The 25,492-nt window shown below is 39.3% G+C and overlaps 1 protein-coding gene across 1 annotated transcript in view; it reads right to left on the bottom strand.

The window, feature by feature from the left end:
- The window catches only part of LOC124153398 (ABC transporter G family member 23-like), a 116,991-nt gene that overhangs the window by 61,012 nt on the left and 30,487 nt on the right, over positions 1-25,492 (bottom strand). Inside the window, exon 2 of the mRNA XM_046526525.1 lies at positions 1,150-1,360. Coding sequence (XP_046382481.1) covers positions 1,150-1,337 — 188 coding nt within the window. The 5' untranslated portion in view covers positions 1,338-1,360. The remainder of the gene's footprint in view (positions 1-1,149; positions 1,361-25,492) is intronic.

Raw genomic sequence — 25,492 nt, 5'->3', positions numbered from 1 at the left:
GTTATTTTACAACGAAACATGCGTTCTAAAAATACGCACAAGTCATTTTATTAATCTAAATTAATGTTTGCAACTTAGTGTGGTAGATGAATGTTGTAGGCGTAGTGGTTTTCCCTAGGTTGAGTGACAAATTTCATGAAGTTGACAAAACGGCTAATTTTATGGTGCCCGGAGTCATTTATTGCACTTCCGTGTCTTGATTTCTGAATTTTTCATAAAACAAAAAAATAAATCAGAATTGAAAATAAAATTTCCTTTAAAATGGCGTATAATTCATTATTATGGCATGCACTGAAGTCCAGATATAAATTTTCAAAGCACAGCGGCACATCATTTTGACGCCGACAGTAGTCAGGGTAATCTCTTCTACTAAAACCAATCTACATCTACATAATACCCCGCAAGCCGCCTAAAAGGCGTGTGGCAGGGCGTGTGGTAGTATGGTATTTGGAGGAGGCGTCCGACAGCTGAAGTCTTTTGCGTCATGAGGGAAGGGGTAGGTAAGGAAGCGTGGAGAGAAACCCGGCGTCGACAATAGCCTGCTCTTAACGAAAGGCGCCAAGGGGACCACGGCTTAACGTCCCATCCGACGGACGTAGTGTTGCGCTTGAAATGTCCTCCACACAACCCTCAAGCAGGGATCGCGCAGTCTCCGAAAATTCTCTGCCACCGCCGGGATTTGAACCCGAGCTCACAGGGTGGGATGCCAACACTCTAGCCACCACGCCAACCCGATCCCCGCAGGGGGTGTTAAGACACCAGCTGTTTACAGCTAAAAAAAATGAAGAGCTCTAACAAAGTTGGGACTAACGTTTATCTAAGTCCTTTATGGTTCGGGGGAAAAACGAATTCCCATATCTATCCGTTCGGCAAAACATCTCTCTTAAAATATCGCTTCTATCGAACCTGGAAATATAGTGTGTCTCTAATATTATGTTCTCTGTGTCGCTCTTAAAGATATACATTCCCAACCTCCGGGTTGAATCACTTAGAGATTGAGTTAGGGGTACAGCATGGAAAAATCCTTGTTCTCCAAGAGATTGGGGTGGAATGGAGGAAGCCCCCCTCCCACCACCCGCTACGTTCTGATGAGATCTTTGCGCCTGCGGGAGAAGAAGAGGGGAACACTACTTTGGAGATTTGACTCACATGGTGCCCTGGGTCACGGTCATATCGAGGCCGTCCAGGATTTTCACTTTCTTCCTTCCGCTGCCGTAATGCTTGCTCGCCCTCCGTATTTGCACGGCCGCCCGCCGCGCTCCCGACGGCGCTGTCATCGGCACCACCGTCGCCGCTGGACATCCGTTCGTCCTCGGAGACTCAGCGACTCCCATCATGGCTCCGCTCGAACTCCGGCCTCCTGCAACGAGAGACACAGCATTATACATTATTATTGTGTAAGGCTTGCCAAAAAGAACGGCATGAAAATTAATTAATTACAGCCAAAATAAGGCCCATTCATTAGAACCACTACCAGTTTAGGGATGTGTTCGCCATTCCGAATGCTGTAAAATATACAGCATTGGAAACCTCCACCTCCCCTTGTGAGTAAAATTCGTCTTCTTCAATGAGAGCGAGAACTGCCTTTGCAGTTTCATTTGCCATTTTGGGATGAGTAAATAAATGTACTTTACCATATACATTGATAATAATCTGCATGCTCACTTATCTATAATGAACGTGGTCTCCGAATAGAATGTCGATATTCTTCATCGCTGTCGTTCGTATTTTCCGAGAGCTGATGAAGCTGCATGCGCGCCATGCCACGTTACATCTGCCCTCAGATTAACTCGGATAAGCTTTGAACGGCGGAATATCGTCAGTAAAAGTATAAACCGAGTTAATGCATCTGGTGAAACGCGATTGTTGTAATATCTCGGGTTTTGGAGAATATTATCCGAGTTAATTCAATTATCCTCGTTGGTGAAACTTGCCCTTAGAGAGACACTGAGGAAGGGGAATCGGAGTGGACCACAGTCAACGGAGCTGGGTCGTCTCAAGTACCACGAACGAAGCGTGTTCATGTATTCATAACTTTTAAGGGGGCAAGGTCGGAGGCGTGTGCCGGGGAAGGCCTCTGGCAAGGCCGCATTTACGATCCCTGCTTTCCAGTCGCGCGAACCAGAGAGAAAGTCGTAATAACAACGCTTGCCTTCGTTCCGTGAAGTCAATGATGAAGCCCTTACTGGTTCATTTCACCTTCGTTTGCGGTATTTGGACGAGTTTTATCGATCGGAAGTCATTGTTAGCAATTATACACTTCCTTATGCTTCCTGGCGGTTTACGACTATAACTCGCTAGCCTTATGCTCGCGTGCATTCCAAATTATAAGTAGTAAACGAGTTTAGCTGTCCCAGAGTCAGTGGATATCGAAATGATATGGTAATCATTCACTTACCTTGATAACATTTGCTTGCTTCATTTGTACTTCATTGCAAAGAACTTCCTGAGCAGAAATTCCTTAAAGGTTATTTTAGCATCGAACATGAATGTACCTCCCGATGATTTTTTGAGACGTATCCATTTTTTCATTTCACTAGATTTGTTTCTGTTTCCATTCCATCATGCAGCTAGTGGGCGATAATGGGGAAATACTGTAATTATGGTTATCCGCATCATAGCAATTTGGTTATGAAATATTTTTTACTAATTAATTTGTATATAAATCATTGTATTGATTGAAAATAACTTTGTGAAATTTAGATTTTTTAGGCCTTCGGAAAGCATTGAATTTTTTTGGAAAAAGTGTAACGTATACTCAGCTACAAAAAATTTGGTTTGAAACAAATGCTTGAAATTTTTCAAAGCCTTGTGTGACCTTTAGTGAATATCGGTGACTGAATTGAAATGGAACATATTACTTATATATTGACGCTAATATTCCTAATATTTATCTTTATTCTTCAGCAATTACTGAAATATGGAAATCCGATAAAAATGTGATGACAATTTTTATTTTAAAGTTTTTAATAAGGATTTGCTTTTAATAACAACATTTTAATACGAATTTAATAAGTTTAAAAAACGAAGCTTCAATTTTTAACAGTTAAATCACCCATTTTATTATATAACAATAAGAAACAAACACGGAGGATTAATTTCAAATGCGCGGGTTACTTTGTGGTGAGTCAAGTGGGGCGTTCAACGTGTCTGATGCTGTAATCAATCGAGTAATTACGACAGGGTCGAATAATATTTCAAAATCCGAGTTCTAGACATTTGTATCGCCATTCAATCTCAACAATGAAGCCAAAGGTTCGTGTGGCTTACAAAAGCTGATACTTTTACGCTTCATTCCCTGCTGGTGATCAATTGTGCCCGTGATGTGGCTTGTACATTTGTGACTCAATTTATTTCTCGTGCCTGTCAACCGTTCAGTCGCATCAAAGCATATTCGTATTCACCAGTTAGTTATCCTGATGATAGTGCCTATAGTGATGAGGAATCAGAGGAGAGATTAAAACTTCCGTGTTGAGGTATAGAATACCCTTATGCCAGAGCGATCGCCATTTAAAAGCATTTCGCTAATATAATTCTCGTATCTAATTTCACTGGTCATTCGTTCGTTCGTTCATTTCGTTCGTTAGAACTCAGAGGTCATATTCTACTGTTCCGGGACGTTACCCTGGTCCTCATGAGAGCACTTTGGTGATAAAAAAGCTTAATTATGAGAATCTTTGTCTAGAATGTAAATATGTTTTTGGCTAACGAGTGGATCTAGCTACAATTTGAGAATAATTGCTACAGGTGTCACACGTTCGCCTATTCCGAAGGTTGGCAGCCTTAAGTGACGCGTGAATTAGAGAGAATAATCCATTTTCTTATCGACACGTCCTTTTTCTTACCTCGTCTAAAATCTTGAAAATATCTCATGAAAATAATGAGAGAAGTACAAATTTATGAAACCATTACGTTTTTTTATGGCTTTATTGGTAGTAGTAATAGCGACACGAGAACTTTCTCATACTAGGTGATGTTTTTCGCTTTCTTTTCCTCCGAATCTCGCTGTAGTGCCCACAAGGAAAAAGTCAACAATGTATAAGGAATTTAGACTCGGCCATCGAAAAGTAACAATGTAATAGACGATATCACGTTGTGGAGAATCCAATTGCCTTTAGTGATATCATAAACTGTGGAAGCGCTATATTTGACATCAAAACAGGGTTTTTTCAATATTTTGGTCACGCCTCTTAATGCAATGAAGAATTTTCATGTGTCCCTCAAGCGTGAGAAATGGCTTCAAATTCTGAATGCCCTTCTCCGGCCATGAAATATTTTTTCCGTTCATCCAGCCCGCGTACCATCTCCAGCAGAGATCAATGTGCGTGTATCAGCACATTCGATATTCATTCCAATATTATTTTATATATTCATTCCAACATACACCACTCATTGATATACTAGCGCTCCCTTCATCGGTCGAATTGCAAAGGGATTGTTAAACGCAGTTGCTGGCCAATTGTTTTTTCTTATCCCTCTTCTCGCCCCTATGTTCTTCCTGAGGCCTTCTCTTTTTTTCCTGCCAATTAACAGTATCCACTACTGTGTATACTCACTCTTCAAATGCGGAGCTGAGGAAGACCAATTAGCCAATGAGGTTGACCTCAAATCGGTCAAAGGAAATAATATTCCGTCTCTCGACCACATGACAGAAGCAAAAAATAAAACCTCGCCGCTGGATAGCCAACGGTTAGTTATGTTCTGTGTCGGACAAGTACAGTCGCACTCTTTGAACTTGTCCGTGGTTATTTTTTTATCGGCAGTGCTTCTCAATCATCATTATCATCTCAGCTATTGACGAAGAAGTCTGAGCGTCCTGAATCTCCCATTCGCAGCTACTAACTCTGTCATCATGACTGTCCACTTGAGATTCTCTAAGAAGAGGTCTACAAAAAAATATCTTTCCCGCTTTTTACACCCTAAGCATCTTCTGTTGCAACCGTCTGGACAAATACTTAATAACTAGGTCGTGTAACATATTCAAATCGGGCGCAAAATCCGAGGTTGTGTAGCGTCATTGACCCTGTTCGTCGCAGCGCGGAACACGCGGGCGCAACACTCGTGGTTTGCGTCGAAGACTCACGGCAAGAGAACGAGGAAGATGCAGAGCGGACAGGGGCTCCAAACACTCTCCACTCCTCGAATTTTGCTTTTTTTCCTGCCGCATAGCCCCTTTAAATCTTACACTGCTATCGTCTAGAACAGGGATCTCCAATGTATTAGGCCACGAGGGCCACATGCCAAGCTCCGAATCGCCCCGCGGCCCCGGATAGCAAATTTGCCGATAACTGAAGTATTCGATACCAACGTCTAGTGAAGAATCCGGTGACGTATTTCTTATTTACGAACAGTTGAAGGCAACTTTGACAGTACAGCGCTGCAATGCTCCTAGCGGCGTCTCACAGAGTTAAACGAGCGAGGATCGCGCGCTACTTGAAACGAGTGCGCGGGCCGTATTTTGGAGACCCCTGGTCTAGAAATCGAAAGAAAATCTAGAGTAAACCATGTCAACTTTTGCCCATGTCTCATATTTAAATATTTTATACAAAAAAAAATGGGGAAGCGAAATTTGCAAAATCGAGAAATAGACAAACGTTGACATGAGTCTACTTCATGTACCAACCCTGAAAATTTCAAGATGATGTCATTAATAAATTTGTCAAATTCGTGACAAAAAGACCGATCGAGCAGCTGGAGAGATACGTCGTGAAGTCTCTATGTTACGTCTCTAAGTTACGAAAGTCACTGTGACGGAGAATAATGCTGATTTCGCAAGTGATTGCATAAGTATATATGGAAGTTAGAAGATCTCATGGAAATTTTCTTTGGGACCTCTAGTTTTATATCCAAAAGCGAATATTTTGGCGGAGAATGTCGATATGTCGATTTGATTCGGTGGTTTTGTGAGGAAATCAACGACGTCCATGGGCGGGTCGGATTGTGGACTTCCCAGCCTCTGTCGTTCGTATCCACCGTGATCTTTTTTCTATTCCCTTTGCACAATTTTCAAACAATTCTACTCATCCTAAACCTCACAAGATGGACATGAGACAAATGTGGTTGATAACGAAAATAAGACTTCCAATAATAAGAAGAATTCCACCTTTTTTTGAAGAGAAGTTCAGTTTCCAACCTCCACGGAATGAGAAAACACGTGTCCGGAAGGCGGGACTCAAGAAATGTAAAGGATCGCAAAAAAATGCGCCTTCTCTATGAAGTAATTTATTGATATAAACTAGTTTCCTACAGATTAGCGTCGTGTGTTAGTGCTGAAAAACTAGTTTTTTTCTAATAAATCAATCTGGTGGAATTATACAGTGTTTGCTCATTATTTTACATAACCAGATTTTCCACAAATCTGAATCCCATTGAGTTGCACTGAACGTACAAAACTTATCGTTCCGTGAAATCATTATGGAGTATTTTTCCTTCTCTAAATGGCGGTGGTACCGAAAATATACTCCAGTTTTCTTCACCATACCCTTAATGCGGTCTAAGTTTTAGCCACTTACTGTTAAGTCTGGGTGTAAAAGTAAACGGCACTGGGGATTTACTACGTATTAACACCCGCAATTTACTGTAGTTCCCACTCAATTTGTATCAATCAATATTAGTTTCGATGGCTTTGTGAACAAACCTACTGAATGTGATCAATTTTAATTACATAGAAAATTCGGACTGAGTACTGGAGAATGCGTTTAATTTAGTTTTAAAGCTGATATTTTTACAAAATCTTTTCTAATTTTCCACATCCCACAATCGCATCATGTCGAATTTTCTTGCTCCAAAATTCTGCCCAACTTTCATTAGTCAGTGCCAAGTGAGAACATTACAATGAATAGAAATTGGTTCTTGGATTCACACTGTAGAAAATGCATGCGTGATTATTTTTAGCACTCATATAATATTTAAGAGATGTCCTGAATACAAATTTGACACGTTTTTGGCCAGGTTATTGAAATGAGGTGCGAGTTATTATAATGCATTTTATAATACATGGACATTATCGCTCTGAAACTAATTTCTCTGCGATAATTCCAAAGACTCCACGGTATTATCATGTATAATAATTAGTGGGACTGCAAATATTCTCCCAGTATTTTCACATTCCCATTAATTCTAACCGTGTGGTCTAATTTCCAAACCAAAGTAATGGCACGGCAGCATAAGGTCACCCTTTTGTGGGCATGAGTGCTCGATTGATTGAATCCGTTCCACCCGGGCAAGAAAAACTATAAATAGTAAAGTAAAACTTTACCAGGACTAGAAGGAGAACTTAAAAACAATGACATTCAGACAGTTAGCTCCTTTTTATGAAATGAAATTATCTAGATCGTTCTTAACAAACCTCACGTTACTACTTTGGTTTAGGAACTTTGTGCTTATTTTTCGATAGCATTAATCCCTTTATGTCAGCCTATTTGCTGTAATCAGCCAACAAAATAAATAAATTGAAAATCGCCGTGATCTCCGTTTGATTCGATTATCATAAAGCCTCGAGTCGATAAGAAATGATCTATACTTATAAAAATCCCAGTTTAATAATCTTTAACCTCATATCTTATTGGCTCTTTGGACGGATGTTAAACACACTTTTAAATTAAATAATTGACTGAAGTCATCGACTCATAGGTAAAATAGGTACGTGGAAGAACAGCAGCACTATGTGAGGAATAGCTCATAGACAGGAGTAACTATGGTGTGTGACAGTCTCATTATGCATGGGGATCAAAAGGAAAATTCGCCGAGAGATTATAACTGAACCAGAATCTGACTGAATCTCTCAATTACTCTTCAGGTAAGCTGCCAGTTAAATCACGGAGATTTGGTCTAGCATCTGGTGATTGGGAATTACTAAATGACTAAAATAAATAATAATAAATATTTGAAGTATATTCACAAAGAAGGGTAGAAAAATCAATTGAGATTGGCTGTTGATCAATCTGTTTTTCCGAATGCAGCCTCATCCACGTACCTTCGTGGCACGTGAGTAATTCCTCGTCTTCGTACAACCTTCATTTTTTGCATGAAGTCATTTTATTCATGGGAGACAGTATTTGATATGAAGGGATATAATAGCACAGGTAACTGGGAAATAGCCATAAAAAGGATGAATGCGCTTTAAAGAATGAGGAAATGTTGAGAGTTTACCATACTGGTGGAACAAATTTTATGAGGAATCTTAAACACGTTGTTCAGTACCATCTGTGTAATTTGTTGCATAATCCGAGGCGAGGTATCTAGGTTACTCTTAAGAGAAATATTTGTCACTCACAGACATTAAAAAGGAAAGAAATCGTTCATGTAAGTGGCAAAAGTTCTGCCTATGCTTCAAATATCACGCCACAACGCAAACGACATGTTGTGGATACGCGTCGGTTGATTCGTGGTCCAACTGTCGCGACGGTTGGACTACGATTTGTGGCACTAGCTTCTCATTCTCAAGGATTACGTTCAAATCCCGAAATTGGCTTTAATTCTCATTATAGAGTGGAGAAATCTTCACGTACAAGTGTGTCCCTTCACTCCGTGATCCCCATATGCCTATCTTTTAGAACTGGGTAATCTTGAAAGGGAAATAAATGTAACTTTATATTCACACTGAATATTTAATAATACCGGCCATGGTTTAGATTCTTTTATATTATTTTCAAGGCTAATAACATATTTAAATCAATGTGGGTGTTAATAAATATTTTATTATGGCGCGCTCAAAGTTAATGTCATTTTCCCGTATCGAGATTGCACAAAATTAAGCGGAAATATTTATGCGTCTCATCCTCTCTCCGAGTTTCTCAATGTCTTTCGATCGCTTTCGTCAACGGCGAAATGATATTAGCTGCTCCAAGCCGCCTTCTGCAAATAAAAAATATCCACTTTTATGACAAAAATTCAGTCGTGTGAACAGAGATTTGCCCGGAGGGACATTAGGTATCCTTTCAAAGACGAATCAAGTTTTCTGATTGAAGATTTCTGAAGAAGAACTGGTCTCCATTCTCTATTATTGAGAATAGTGGGTTATCCCACGGAAATTTCTGACAAAAATGTTTGTGAGTGTCCCTTTTTCTGTCCCTCTATGTTATAAAAATCTAGTTATTTATTACTAAAACAGTTGAGCCTCGGAATACGACAACAATCCGTTCCAGTAAGCTGGTCGTTATCCGAAACAATTTTCCCCATAAGAAATAAAGGAAATAGGAATACTTGGTACCTAGCTCCTATTGACTCGCTACTATATGAAAGGTACAGGCTATATAGGCATGCTTTTTTAAATGAGAATAGTTATAATACAGTGCAAATTGAGTTAAATATAAATAAAAACATTAAAGAAAGCATTTAAACATAAGGAAACATAGGAAAACTAACCGTATTTACTGCCATGTGATGGCGTGAGTGGGTGGAGATATTAATTTGTATCCATTTGGGATCGCACCGCACCGAACACAAACATGTCCGCTACACATCTGTTCGCGAAACGAAATTTTGTTCGCTATCCGAGGAAAATGTTTAGAGAAATTTTTGGTCGTTATCCGAATCGTTCGTTATCAGAGGCGTTTGCTAACCGAGGTTCTACTGTAAATATATATAGTAATTCATTTATTCAATCATATTTATCATCCATCAGAGCAAATAAGTTGAAATTTTATCGGGGTAGGAGAACGACCTACATCGTGAGAAAGTCTGCCTCGGTGCGGCTAGGAGTATTTATCGTACCACTGGAGGGATCACGAATTGTTAATGAGTAATGAGCCTAAAATGGTGAAATCTATTGAAATGTGGAACTCCAATTGCAAAAAAACTTTTATTGCTCAAACTTATTTAGAACTCAACTCATAGCTACGGGTATTTTGACAAAAGACCGGTCAAGAACAACGTGGTCCAAACAAAAAAACTTGGTTATCTTTCAAAACAAATTAAAAACAAAAACACCTCCGGTCACAGCTCAAATCAAAGAACCAAATTTCATTATCATTGGGGCATCCTCGACTGAATCGGTCGGAAACTATTATTATTAAACGCTCGATTCAATTCTGACTGCATTGAAAATCGGAGAAAAACTCATCAACCAATTTCCAACCACCGCAGCCTTATGGCCACTCAGAGGATTTGAGGCGCTTGAAGAAGAATCGCATTCCTTTTTACTGTCGAATTGCCACAAATATGTTATTGAAGCTTAAAATAAATTAAATCTACTAATTAGTTTTATTTTGAAGCCGATCGAAATATTTATTGACGCAAAGAGACGATTGTGGAACGGATATTCAAAATGGACGCCCACTCTCTGCGAATGGTATGCGAGTATCATAAACGTAAACAGAAAATAGCATTGCGCAGGCTTTTTAACTTTACTTCATCCAAAAATATGATTTCCCTGAAGATCTATCTTTCTATCTAGGGCACTCTTAGAAATTGAGCAACATTATGATCTCACCTCGTTACGACTTAGTGTAACCATATGAATGCATGTCATTCTGAAGAAACAAATGTATCAACAATCTATCTCACTGGATTTCTGAAGAAAACCATGAGAGCAAAGTGCCCAAATAACTTCACAAGCGTAAGCAGAAAGTTGCCTGAAAGGTAATGGGTTAATTTCCTCGCAATTTCCGAGTTTCTATCAATTTTCTTTTTTCTTTTGGGGTAAACTGTAGGACTAGATAGTATTTAAACATTTTCGTTATTTTACAGCAAAATATTCGTTCTAAAAATATGCAAAAGCCATTTTATTCATCTACATTAATGTTTGCAACTTATCGTGGAAGATGAATGTTGTAGACGTAGTAGTTTTCCCTAGGTTGAGTTACAAAGTTCAAGAAGTTGACAAAACGGCTCATTTTATGGTGCCCGGAGTCATTTATTGCACTTCCGTGTCTTGATTTCTGAATTTTTCATAGAACAAAAAATAAATCAGAATTTAAAATAAAATTTCGTTTAAAATGACGTATTATTCATCATTATGGCATGCACTGAAGTCCAGATATAAATTTTCAAAGTACAGCGGCTCATCATTTTGACGCCGACAGTGAATGAGAAGTCAATAAGTCTTTGAATAATCTAACGGTTAGTTTCGTTCTTCATTATAATCTATCAGGCTTCATGCTATTATATTGAACAATTTGAGCTATAATGTTGTTGCTTCATACAGATGCCTTTAATGATATATACGAACATACCCTAGGTGATTTTTTTTTTTTTTTTTTTTTATAATTTAACGTTCAGCGTCAGGAGTTTTTCCTATTATTACCGATATACCATATGCTAATTTCAGGAATAAATAATTTTGCGAACCAAAGCTCAGTTTTTTTAATCGTTAGATCTACGTAACGGATGTGATACCTATCATGTATGTAAATGTCGTGCGCATGAACTCGCGATCCCGTTTATTCTTCTAAATGGTGACCTCGACCCCCAGAACGTCGCCCTCCGTTAAGTGTGATGGATATTTATGTCCCCACTTACATGTCGTACGCGCCGATACATCATTTCTCGATCACGCGTCAGTTTCATCTCCGAGCGCCATTTTCTGCTAAACACGGTAGCACCTAAGTCTCATTGAACCCACAATCGGCCGCTTACTTTATGTTTTCTTACTCGTCCTGAAGTCTGAATTGCAGAGCTATAAACTGATAAGTTATGTAAATCACCGAACGTGTACAGAATTCGTAAAAGTAAGTTAAAGAGGCATCAAGGATTGTGTGGTGACACGTTTCGAATGAAGAGATTGAATTCTTAATATGAAATGAATTTCAATTAATGGAATGCAATAATTCACCAATGAGACTTATTTCGAGGAGCACTTTAAATATTTTGGAAGTCAGTATGCTTCATATGTCCCAGCATATATTTTTTTCATCATAATTTAGAGGCTTCAGAGGAAATGAAGCCTCACGAAATTATGATGAAAAATGCAAATTATAATGTTGCTGTGACACACAGATACATTATTGAGATATGGGGACGTGTCAGTAATCAGCTGTTTCTTGACCTGAATCGCAGTTGGATAGCTGCAAGAAATGACCGACTCGTGAGGATTACACGCTCACCTATCGTGCATTACCGTCGAGCTAATCTTTCCTGAACATCGTCACCTCGGCTTCTTAAGGGGGTCGGTAATTAATCATGTAACAGCCTCGTCGTAATAGAAGATGGTTTAACATTTTTGACCCCATAGGATGCGTGGATTATATTGTGCTCACAAAATTCAGTAACTCTTGATAAACATTGTGGTACTCCATTATAAGTTTTCTTGAATATCACACAATTACTTATACCACTTATTTTTAACAGAGCGCGACCCGGGTTTCAATGAATTATCATCATCTTCAGGCGCAAATTATGATTATACTCGTCCGCCCTCTCCCTCGCTTAACAAACATTCTTTGTCCAACTATTTTAAAGTCATAATTTGTGAATATGATAATAATTCATTGAAACCCTGGTCGCGCTCTGATAAAAAATAAGTGGTATAAGTAATTGTGTGATATCCAAGAAAAATTTTATGCTCACAGTTGTGCGCAATCGCAATGCAGCGCTGGTAATTATTGTTAAGGTATCATATCGGTTGAGGTAGGTTTACACGGAGTACTACTTTGCAGATTATCCCGGCCTATCTTCCCTTTCACCTTCAGTCCACAATATTCCCTTTCATTTTATCTAAAAACCAATTCTCGTCCTCCCCCTCCATCGCTTAACAAACATTCTTTGTCCAACTATTTAAAACATCCCCTCCCCGCTCAGCACTCCCTCCATCCAAACCTTTGTTCTCCTCCGTATCTCATCTAAGTGCTTCCTCTCCTCACCCATCACATCCAGAACTTCGTCGTTCTTCTCCTTCCACTTCCCTTTCTCCATTCTCATATACAATCAATTCTCAAACGCCTCCGGTCTTCACTCGTCCTCCTTCCTAAGTGCCCACGTTTCCGCACCGTGAAACTGTTCACTAACTTACGTAACGATCCTATCATAAGCTACTTACTCCTCATGAACGCCTACTTTGCTAACGCAATTCTTTTCTTGGTGTCTTTACTGCTGTGTTCGTTTTACTTAGTTGTGCTGCCCAAATAGTTTAACTGATCCACTTGCTTGACTTTTAACCCATTATAAACCAATTTTGCTCCTAAGTAGCATAAAAAAATGTAAACATTTTCAGCTCTATTCAGGAAAGATTTAAACTACGTGCTTTTTTGTGCCGTGAAATTTATAGGCGAAATATGTAGCTGCCACAATAATTATTGAGAAGAAAATTTTCATGTTTAAAAATGAAAAGTCTTGAAATTTAATTTCTCTTAGAAGCAGCTCCGGATTATAAATGGTTAACATTGAGTCTGTTCAAAACAATATCGGGAATATCCTAAAATTTTCTCTATTTTAAGGTCCATACAGAATGGTTCATCTTAGTTTTACACTCGTTGAGGAAGTTGGTCGATGACACTTTCATAAAAATAATTCCAAATACGCTCTTGCCGTTTTCCTTCATCGACTGAAAGCCACTACAATTCGTTTATATCCGGGATTTAAGACGATGTTAAACCCGCATTTACGATCAAATGGCTATACATCCTATTTAAATATCCAATCACACGAAAAATGTTGATGGACTTAGAATGTATAGCTTTGAAAAAAGGTACAGTGTTGGTTAAACCATGAGAATAGATAACACTTATTATGGTCACCTCCGGGTCACTGATTGAGTCATCAGCAAATTATTTCTGTGATTGAGGTCTAACGATAGTTACATGGAAATAGGGTAGTTTCCTTCATCAAAGAAAACGAAAGGAATTGATTGCGATTCCTTACCCACCATTAGTGTATTCATAGTATACAAATTATTTGGTTTTAGAATTCCCAGTTTAGACGAATGTTAATTGTCAATTTCAGCCTCGTTAGAAAAAGGCCAGATTGGCGCCCATACGATTCCACTCCACGTGACGTCATAGGGACCTAGTGTCTATACGAGTAGATAGGAGTTTTACATCGCCTGAGATTACCAATGCTCGCATGAGGCACAGAGCTCAGGGAAGCATCTCTTAGTAATCACCTATTAAAATTGCCTAAGGTCGGAAAGTTTCCTTCGTTTGATAGGGTAATAATAATCCTTATTTAAGCCAAGCGCTACCTGGTAGCAGCCTGCATCGTATCAGCGCTCAGAGCCTCGCTCCAAGGTCACCTCACACGGCGACAGCTGGAACCAGAAATACGTCACTCGGACTTTTCCCAGCATTCCTACTTAGCCGTCGCGTTTTCGCGCGCTTTGAAAATTTTCACTTTCCGTTTAATCGCGGAAAATAGATATCGTCATTAAAAAATCTGAAAGCGTGAAATGCATACTCCAGAAGTAATAATCTTTCGATTTAGGCAATAAAAAAATTATAGGAAACCACCCTATTGCGCTATGTTCAACTGAAATAACTGGAAAAGTATCTACCTTTTAAAACTTACCCCACCATCTTCAAACATTTCCAGGCATATAGAGAAGACCATTTTTAAAATTTGCTTGCTTTTCAAATGTGATCATTTTGCCTCGGAATTTTCTCAGTTTTAAAATTTTCATAGGGGTAAATTCTGGCCTTAGATCAGTTGAAGTCGGGGGCAAAAGTGTACAAAAATTACAGCAAACAAGAGATTTTCGTTTATTAACTAATTGTTCAAGTAAATAACCTATTTTGTGATAATTCATCTACCTACTGTCCCGCTCTTATTCTTCAACTAGCTTCTAACCATTAGACATAAAGCGACGCCAAAATTGTATTTCTAAATCTGAGTTTAAGCTACTCTACGTAGGAAACGAATATCAGGAGGTTATCGTTAGTCTTGAGTGCTCAAGCAACGAACGATATGTGCGTTCATTACCGTGAGGGTGTAATCAAAGAATTACGAGCTACTTGAGATTGCTTCATTTTAACGGGAGGGTTCCACGATGCTTTTAGTTGGTGACAGCTCAATTGCAAACATAAGATAATTGATACATGTTTATTGTCAGTAGTTTTATTTTACATGCAAGAATGTGAGAATCTGTAAAACTCTTTATAGTTGAGATATTGACCCTTCTAATTACTCGTTGGTATTTCCCTGAGCTGTCTGGATTGAAGTATGCATAGAACTTCAATGCCATATTTTAGCATTCTTTAAACACACGTCTTACGCTGAGTAGTCGAAATGCAGAAACTTTTTTTTACCGCCCGAGAAATTTTTTTTCCTGATGGAATCCTAATTTTTAAATGCACAATTTATTTTCACTTATGCTATGCGATATATGCTATGTGATATTCTCAAGAAAATTGGTGTAGGTTGGAGGGATAGGCGACTGATTCGTAATCTGTATATGGCTCAGACTGCGCAAGTGAGGGTAGCGGACGGAGAATCTGGGTGGGCAAGCATGGTCCGAGGAGTGAGACATGGCTGACCTCTATCGCCGCTGCTCTTTAACGTGTACGCTGAGGAAATGGTAAGAGAAGCGTGAGATAAGTTATAAGCGGGAGTAAAAGTGGGAGACTGGGAGGAATGATGCGCCAATCAGTGAGATTCGCGGATGATCAGGCGTTTATTAGCCAGTCAGCGAGGGGGCTTCAGGCTCTAGTGGACGCGTTATACGAGAGTTGCGAGGAGTATGGGATGAGGAGTAATCACAAGAAGACCAAGGTTATGCGGTTTTGTAAAGCATCACGAGCGAGGAATGCGAGACTTAAGATTAAAGTGGGTGGTGAAAAACTTGAGCAGGTTGAGCAGTTCAATTATTTAGAAAGTACGTTAGAGGAAAACGGATTCAGTAGTAAGGACATTAGAAAGAGAATTGCATTAGCAAAGGAGGCGTTTATGACCAGGTAGGAGCTACTGAGAGGTTCGCTATGTAAGAATTTAAAGAAAAGGTTGGTGAAGAGTCTGATCTGGAGTGTAGCGCTTTACGGTGCAGTAACGTGGAAACTTAGGAAGGAGGACGAGAGAAGACTCGAGGCATTCGAGATGTGGGTGTGGCGAAGAATAGAGAAGGTGAAGTGGACGGAGAGGAGGAGGAACGACGAAGTGCGCACATGCGACATGGTGGATGAGGAGAGGCAGCTTTTAGATGAGATACGGAGGAGACAGAATGTATGGATGGAGCAAGTACTTAGCGGGGAGGGGATGTTGAAAACAGAGTTAGAGGGTAGAATGTTAGGGAAACAAGGGAGGGGAAGGAAAAGAATAGGATTTTTAGATAGAATGAAAGGGAGTAGGTCTTATTGTGAATTGAAGAGGGAAGTGCATGATGGAAGGGAGGCTAACGAAATTCTCCTTAAGCACTCCATGGAAACCTACCTTAATCGGTAGAATACTTTAATAATACTTTTATAATAATAATTGCTATGTATTTATTTTTGTATTTCTAGTGCTACGTTTCTTACATTGCCATTATAGGTTCATGAAATCATAGTTGTGGCTATGTAAGCTATCAATAAAAGCCTCTATGGCATATCAGATTTACATACTAGGGATCAAAGATTAAACCGATGACGTTCATCTTACCAAGCCTCAACCTATGTCCGCATTTGTGTTTAATTGTGTAAGTTTCCTAGTGATCGTTTGATTTTTATAGCTCACCCCAAACTCACGTAAGGGAATACAGGAATACATACATATAGGAAGAAGAAAAATCGAGCCATTAGGGACAAATTAATGTACATAGATCGTCTGACTTTAATTTTTCTTGGTATTATAGTTACCCATGATGTCGCTTTAGGATGTAGTCAACTTGGTGGCCCCACTTCATCTTCCACCCCCACTCATCCACTCAGTGAGTCAACCAATAGGTATGCATGCATAGCTGAGGTTAGAGCTCACCCATACTATGCTATAGACATGTAAATTTCACACAGTTAGGTTTCATGTGGCTAGTTTCCTTCCCTTGACCACGACGATTTATGTTTATCATATACCACAGCACATATCGCTCTCTAAAAGTTTCGTACCTAGTGAGAACACCAGAATTTTCTCGATGAGTTTCCGTTTTCTTGCGACGTTTGTCGACATAACTCAGCACGGAAGTTAACACTGGAAAGTTAAAACTGTAAATCTATTTAATTGCGGATTGAAGAATGAATTGAGTCTTAGATGTTGTCCTTGACGAGTGTTGTTGGCAGTTGGAGTGGTTATTTCAATGTAGGATGTTGGCTCACTCTCGGTATAGTAACCCGGCATTATGCTTTACTGATTTGTTGCTTCATTATCAAAGTAATACTATTTCATGTCTTCCTATGCATCAATTATCTTTTTTCCTCATTTAATTCCCATGTAGGTTGAGAAAATGTTTATCCGTTAACGATATGAATTGATTTGAAGGGTCTGGAGCAATTTACCTTAAATTTAGCACCGTGGTTTTGTGGAAATGATTAGCAAGTCTTTTGAAAAATTCGAAATTTCAATCATGTCAGTATTTTGAGGGCACCTAGATCATCGCGAGGAAAAGAGATACCTTCCCGAGCTAATTAGGGGAGCTATTAAAATTGGAAAAACACTCAACAACTTCTTCGGGGAAGATAGGAATTCCGCACCTACTGGTAGTGATCCCGTGCAGATAGCACCAGGATAGGCCAGAATTTTCTCGTAGTTCGGCTCTCAGACAGCCTTTACGTGGGGGAGGAAGTGAAGGATACAGTCTAATCAATTGTAATTTAGGACTGCATGATGGGGGAGAGGATGTCACTCAGTAAGTGGGAAAGAATAGTATGCAGTTCATTGATATGATGAAGAAAGACAGGTGATCATGCGTTAAACGCAATAGAATTAAGGAGTCGTTGATTGATCGTCATGAACAATAGTATGTGCACCGGCTTCCTTGTGATTATGGTGAACGGTCGTTGAAGCTCGCTTTATGATATAATCAGTTCCGTTACGAGTATGGGATTGATTCAATCGAGTTTATCAACTGTTGCAGCTAGAAAACTGTACCTCATTCTCAAAGCTCATCATTCTATAGGCTCTTCAAAGACTCATAGTTATGGAAATTGGAATGAATATAGATTAACTTGAAACTTATTTCAAATGTTTGAAGTTAGAGTAAATGAATGTTTTCATTGATTTTCCTTATTTAAAGCGCATCGTCATTGCTTAAGTATTACCATGCGATCTAAGTTTAAATCTTGGTGGAATGATTGTCTTTCCATGTATAACAACATCCACAATACATCTATGGTAAAAAATAACCAGTTTTTGATATTTTTAGAATTTTTTATCATGGTGAATAATGGTACCGCTTCTAACACCGCATTTTCGCTGTACGGCCTGTATCTCAGTACCCGTAAAAACGTATCCGTATCAAACATCATTTCAATCGTGCGCTCTCTGAGAGGTATTTTCAACCATGGCCTGAATTACTTTTAGCTTAATTGATTCAACGCCCTTACGCAAGAGGAATTTATATCCCTTTAGCATTGTCATATATGACCACAAGTCCCCGAGAATTACTTGTATTTTTACGGTTACTTGATACGAATAAGACATTCAAATGAGTTTAAAAAATCAATTTACTTAAAAAAAGGATGCAAATACTGATCATTATCATTGTATTTTCAGAGTATTTTATATTATTTGAGTTGTGGACTTTTGGTTACATGAATTCTATAGAATTTTTAGGCAACGTTACGAGTAAAAGTAGCGTGAATTTCAGAGGAGATGGGATTTGAATTATAACGTACCCCTTAGCAAAATAGAGATGTGAGGTAGTCTCTCTTGATTGCTCTTTTTTACCACATACCTTTAATATTTTAATTTACGAGCGTGATGCGCCCGCTCCCAGCGGGCTTCCCCCGCTCTTTTCAATGCAGGTCCACAGAGGGATAGGCGCGTTTCTAATTTTAAAATGTAGAAAAAAAGGCAGGGTCTTATGCACAAATTTAATTGGAATGCTCATGCACAAATTGAGGTCAGAGGGCCTCTTTAAACACAACATTGGAAGTAATTACACCATCCTCTGTTAAACGCACATGATGACTCATACTTACGTATCAACAGGAAACATGAATGTAGAATTAGCCGCATTTTGGTAAAAGTTATTTAAAGAATGCGAGATATTGTTGCAAATGAACAAATGTATCAGTTTGTGCGCCGTTAACGTCAGGAATATTTACCGGTTTTTGCTTTTTTTGTTTTTTTTTATTATTTAAAAACCAATTTTAGGAAACAATAGCAATATTTAGGAAGTAAGATATGCCGTCGCATGTTCTCTGATAAATTCTGTGCATTTTGGTACCTCATTTGTAGAGTTTGGTTGCGTATAAGTTGAGAAAAAGGTATCTATACAATAGAAATTATATAGAAGATTGAGATCTTAAGCGATTCCCGGTCCAGGGAATTTTTTTTTGCGGCAATAAATGCGAATATCACCGCCGTTCACGCGGAAAAATATATTCATATTTTCTGGACATTCAACCGATTTCAGCAAACAGCATGTCATTTCAAGGTAAAAAAAAAGCTGGACCTGAGACCGTCAACGTGGGGAAAGTATGGCACACGGTGCACCATTCCGAAAAGGTAGCCATCTTGTAATGTTGGGAAAATATATTAATTATGGACGCAGATGAACTCCAGCATTCGTCGTTCCACTGATCAAAGTTTGACGAAGAATTTGTCAAAAAGTTAACCCAAAGGGTTTCCCAAACTGTAAGAGCAATTGCGTAAGAGCAACATGCGTACTCATTGAGCCCATGTCACAGGTGCCCATGTCTTCAATAAAGGATAAACACTTAACTGGGACAGAGCATGCAAAAGTACCCTCCGAAGTAGTGGAACAAGCTAATTATATAATGCGATGTTTTGGTGAAGATCACTCATTTTCATTATTGTCGCTGATGTTCCAATACATGTTCAAAACTGACTTTCTACAAGATTACGAGTATTCGTTTAAAAGGACTGTTTTTTAATTATTTAATCAATATTTTGACGATGAGATTCTACATCGATCAAAAAAGATATCACATCGGACCTCAATCAATTTAATTAGGGCCCCCGCGCACTGGCAACTTTTACAAATCAACTAAATAGTTGATTTGTAAAAGTTGCCATTGCGCGTGGGACCTTAAGCAGCAATAAGAGATGGGAACAAGCCAATGGTGAGCGGATTAATGTAACATGGCTTCCCAGAACACTGGCAACGGCCATTAATGTAAAGATAGAGGATATTTGCTACCGTTCACATGCTCATCATTTGATTGGTATATCATTCGGTCATATTGATTGTCTTTTACAGATTAAAGCCATTCAGTAAACTCTGTTTTTCAAAAAGAACTCTAAATTGGAGAATGTGGCGTGTTAAACGATTGAGCTTCGCTCGTATAGCAAGTGTTTTCGAGAAAATACTCGGAGACCGATTAGCTTTAGCTTCATGCAAAACTATAGATGAAAAAAGAGGCACTCTCCGCTCTCAATGAAACCTGTTCTACTAGTTCCTGAACCGCACTTGCTCTACCCGTTGAAGACCATCTCGAGGCGAATATTATCACGGGCTTCCATTCGGCATAACGTTACTCTCCAGTCGGAACAAGAACTTGACTTGAAGGTCGTTCGCTCGCAGACGGACCCAATCCCTTCTCTCAACCCCTCCCTATCCCTCAACGGGTCCCTTCGAGCCAGCTTCCGGAGAAATGCGAGTGATTGGGGCAGCTGTATCGGGAAGAGGATGAATGTTACTATCTGCTCTGACCCAAAAACGCAAATCAATTCAAGAATCCTGTACATATAAACCTGCATTCTGTATCTATTCTGCATCATTTTGCATCCTGTATTATTGTATAAAAAACCCGATTGTACCTTTTTTATGTATAACTATTGTATATCGTTTTAATTTTTGTATTTTATATTGTTCATACTTTTTTCTTACATACCTTTTTCTTTTTCTTACCCTGATGATGATTTAAAAATAAATCGAAACGTTGGCTGAAACTTGTTTTAAAATTGACCTAAACTCCAGGAAATATTATATCGTGAATCCTGTACATATAATGAGTGCTTCCATTCACGCGACTCGCGCGTCGACTCACGGAAACTTGCTATAACTCTCAAACTCCTGCGCGTAACAGCGTAACCGTTTGTTGACTTGTGTCGGCGACACAAATGGGATTAGTGGCGCAGCAAGGGGGGGGGGGATAAAACCCCCCCAGAGCTCAGAGAAATTTTTAAGTTTAATCCATTTTACTTAATTGGATTGATATTACTAATAGAATAGTGTAAGGATTAATAAAATATCCCTAAGAAAGCCGTTAAACTCACCATTTTGAACCATTTATCTTAAAATTCCGCAATTTACTAATCTCGCACCTACCGCTTATCCTGGTGGGTATTCCATACCCCGACACACCCCGGTATTAGTCGCACCTAAACCCCCCCCCAGCCTTAATTCCTAGCTGCGCCCCTGCATAAAATGGAATACGAAAAATTCGACTTGTGTCGATGAATGGAAATCCAATCCATTGTACCCAATGCATTGCAATTGCAATGGCGCGAAAAAAGACCTCTGACGGAAAAAGCTGTTTTTTTGTCAGGGTGGTTAGAGTTGTGACTCTCATTCCGAATATTTGCTTCGTCTTCCGGATATGCTGTTATAATTACTATTTAATTACTAGAGCTGGAAGAATGCAAGATTTACATTAAAATGTTCTCGGTTTCCACTGAATGTAAGTATCAATTCATTCCTTTTCGGATAATTTTGGAACTACATGGCCTTAAAGACACCGTAGAAAGCTTGGCGTAATCTTCACTTTTTTGACAATTTGCAAACTTTTACTCAAATGCGCGGGATGCAAGATGAAATACTGATGCAAATGATGCTTTGATGAATATACTAACAAGTAAGTTGTAAGTACGGCCACCATTCCCTGCCATACAATGCCGCCAGTCTGCTACAGTCGGGAGTATAGACAGCGTTACCCAGATGTTAAGCGAATTAGGCTGGGAGCCGCTGGGGACTCGGCTGCTGCGTGTTAGGCTTAGATCACTTGAACAATTGAGATTGGATATCTTTAAGAGCGACACGGAGAACGTAATATCAGAGCCCCATTATATTTCCAGGTCCGACAGAAGCGATAAATTAAGAGATATGTTTTGCCGAACTGATAGATATGGGAATTCGTCTTTCCCCCGAACTATAAAGGACTTTTATAAATGCTAGTCGTAATTTCGTTGGAGCATTTCCTTTATATGTGTACATGGCTGGTGTCCTAACACCCCTTGCCACACGTTTTTTTGGTGGTTTGCCTCAATCCATGGATCAGCAGCGCGTTTCATCTACATCTACATAATACCCCGCGAGCCGCCTAAAAGGCGTGTGGCAGGGGGTGTTAGGACACCAGCCGTTTACAACAAAAAAAAAATGAAGTGCTCCTACGAGATTGGAACTAGCTTTTATTAAAGTCCTTTATGGTTCGGGGGAAAAACGAATTCCCATATCTATCAGTTCGGCAAAACATCTCTCTTAATTTATCGCTTCTATCGGACCTGGAGATATAGTGTGGCTCCAATATTATGTTCTCTGTGTCGCTCTTAATGATATGCATTCTCAATTGTTCCAGCAATCTAAACCTAGCGCGCAGCCTCCGAGTCTCCAACGGCTCCCAGCCTAATTCGCTTAACATCTGGGTAACACTGTACGCCCGTAGCAGTTTTTGACGAAACGCGCAGCCTTCCTTTGTATTTTATTCAGTTCGCGGATTAAGTCATTCTGCACCGGATCCCATACGCTCGCTGCATATTCAAGGTGCGGTCGGACGAGAGCGAAATAGCACCTTTCTTTTACTTTCTCATCCGAAAATCTTCCCACAATACGCTTGACGAATCCTAATTTCTTCAGGGCTATGTCGCAAATATACTTTATGTTTTCCCCACGTGAGGTTTGAGGTTATCGTAACTCCCAGGTACTTCACTTCGTCTGTTGCCTTTATGTTAATACCATCCACTGTACAAACATGGTTAAGAGTTGGACTAATTCCGCAAGAAATGTACCGCCATGCATTCGCTCAGATTAAGTTCGAGTCCCCAGTCTTGGCTCCACAAATGAACGTTGTTTAAGTCAGATGATAGAATTTCCTAGTCAGTGTGATCACTAATTTCGCGGTAGATGACAGCGTCGTCAGCAAATAAACGTATTTTACTACTAATGCGGGAGCAGAGATCATTAATGTATATAATGAACAACGTTTGCAATGTTTTGTCCCTGACGTCAGCTCCACACCTTGTCTATCTAAACTACCCTCTCAGTTTTTTTCAATAGGGCGACTCCCTCTCCGATTTCATGGTCATTTCATTTTTTACCCTTCACCACTTTCTCCATCCCTTCGTATCTCTGTCGAATCTCCGTGTGCCACGGAGGTACATACCACGTTCACCATACAAATCTTTTTCGAGGTTTAATTAAGAGTGTGTCAATGCAAATAAATTTACCATTACTATTCATTAATACCCCGAAAATCCACTCATTACATTAAAATTCCGTCAATTTTAGCAAAAATTCCAGTTGAATAGTGTCGCAGCACTGCAATATGCTGAAGCATATACTGAAGCTGGTGACTTCAGTTGTTTTCCGGATAGGTATCACCGTCGATATTTAATTAAGAATATTATTTTACTGAGGAATATTAAAATTCTGAAAATTCCCTTCAGCTGTTCAGAAGGAATTACTTGCTTTGCCTCGGGGAAGAGTGAAATCGGTAGGAGAACTGGTTGGAGGAAATTCTGGCAAACTACCTCACCGTTGCACTTAACTGTTGCTATCCTTCAAACGCATACCCTACCACGTGGAAGATCGAGTCGATAGTGCAGCCACGACCTGTTTCCTCATTGACGTATCTCCCGGGGATGCATCTTTAGAGAATATTATGTGGAAGAAATAATGTTGCGAATCTCGTTGAACGAAAATCTCTGATATTTCCAGCCCAATATTTCGGGGAAAATTATAATTTGCATCATTAATGATCACGCAAATTTCATGCGCGCACGCAATGCATATTTAAGCGCCCCCGTGCACTAGCAACTTTTACAAAGTAGCTATTTAGTTGCTTCGGGCGACTTTTTAGTTGCTTACGGCAACTAAAAAGTCGCCCGTGAGCGAGGCCAAAGTCAATGCCGCGTGTTTCATTTGAACTTCCTTCGGAGCAACTAAATAGTTGCTTTGTAAAAGTTGCCAGTGCGCGGGGGCCCTTAACGTAGTGATGGTGTAATGCAAAATATGATGCTGGCTTTTTGAATAATTGCAATCTGTAAGAAATTGAAGCCATAAATCAAGGGTTGTGAAATGGTGCTGATGCCGGGTACGGAAATTATGTCAGTCGGCGTCCTGCGAAACGTCTGAAAATCAAGTCCTTCCTCCGCTTGCGAATTCACGTGACAGTGAATAGCGAAATGGCTGCGCCTGAGACAATGTTTCTCCGAACACAAATTTACTATTCCGAATCATTAGAATGAGTGAATAAAATTCTAATGATAGTTAATGCATTGCCTTGTGCTCTACTCTAATAATATTTATGTCACGTGGAAAAAGTAAAACTTTCTTTCAACGAAGGAATTTTGAGAATCTTTGAATAAAATTAACTTCTGACTCCTGTATTTTTTAGGCTGCCAAAAACGCGTTACTAATTTAAACTACTTATTTTTTCATCCCTCCAGCATCTTTACTCTTAAGCGGCATTTACCGGTAGCAAGCAGTAAATATGAACTGGTATCCATGAGCGACGATAAACAATAAAGCACGATTAGCGATGGAAGGCCGCAATGCGTGGGTCGTGAATGATGCGGATGGCACAAAAATTTCTTGGGAGCGTCTGCGTGGATCATTTTATTTTAATTACGAATAAATTAATAAGCGAGTAATCTGTGATTCAAGTGAGTTCTCCAAAGCTCATCTGCGTCGTGTAGCCATTTCATTCCGCTTCGCGTCTCGCGGATTCTTTCAGCACGCTCAGTTACCCTTAACCTTTGCAAGCAAATTACTGTGTTCATTTCCTCGCCCGGGTAAAAATAAGAAATGTCTAAACTCTTAGCAAGGAGCTCGCGAGCAAGCGGAGATGCTTTTCTCTTGATCGGAGGGCCGTTTTTCTGAACTCCTCGGCATTTCTTGCAATTGAAAATTTCATTACTTTTTTGTTTTTCCGGTAGCATGTGAGTTCATTGAAATTTAAGTGAAATATTTACGAATTTTTTGGATAAGCCGGGAGTTTTAGGCTCATGAATGTTTAAAAATACTGATAAATCATTGCATTTCTACTTCGTTCGCCAATAAAATGTTCCTCCCCGCGGTTATTTGTTCCTCGAAAGAAATTTCAAAGTGTCCATGCCTCTTGAATTTTTTGAATTCAATATTTGGTATTAATGACCTTACATTACACAAATTTTCCATGTGAATGGTTTAAAATCAAAAGAAGAGAAATTAACGAACATTACAGGTCGCTGTATCAATACGTTATTTTTTTATTGCAAGGGATTTTCTACTTTATCTTCTCCCAGTAGTGAATCAAAGTGGCAATAAATCTGCGTC

Source organism: Ischnura elegans, chromosome 2 (assembly GCF_921293095.1).
Source record: "Ischnura elegans chromosome 2, ioIscEleg1.1, whole genome shotgun sequence".
NCBI classification, from domain to species: domain Eukaryota; kingdom Metazoa; phylum Arthropoda; class Insecta; order Odonata; family Coenagrionidae; genus Ischnura; species Ischnura elegans.
Note: the sequence above shows the minus strand (reverse complement) of the source record. Positions and strands in the feature narration are given on the sequence as shown.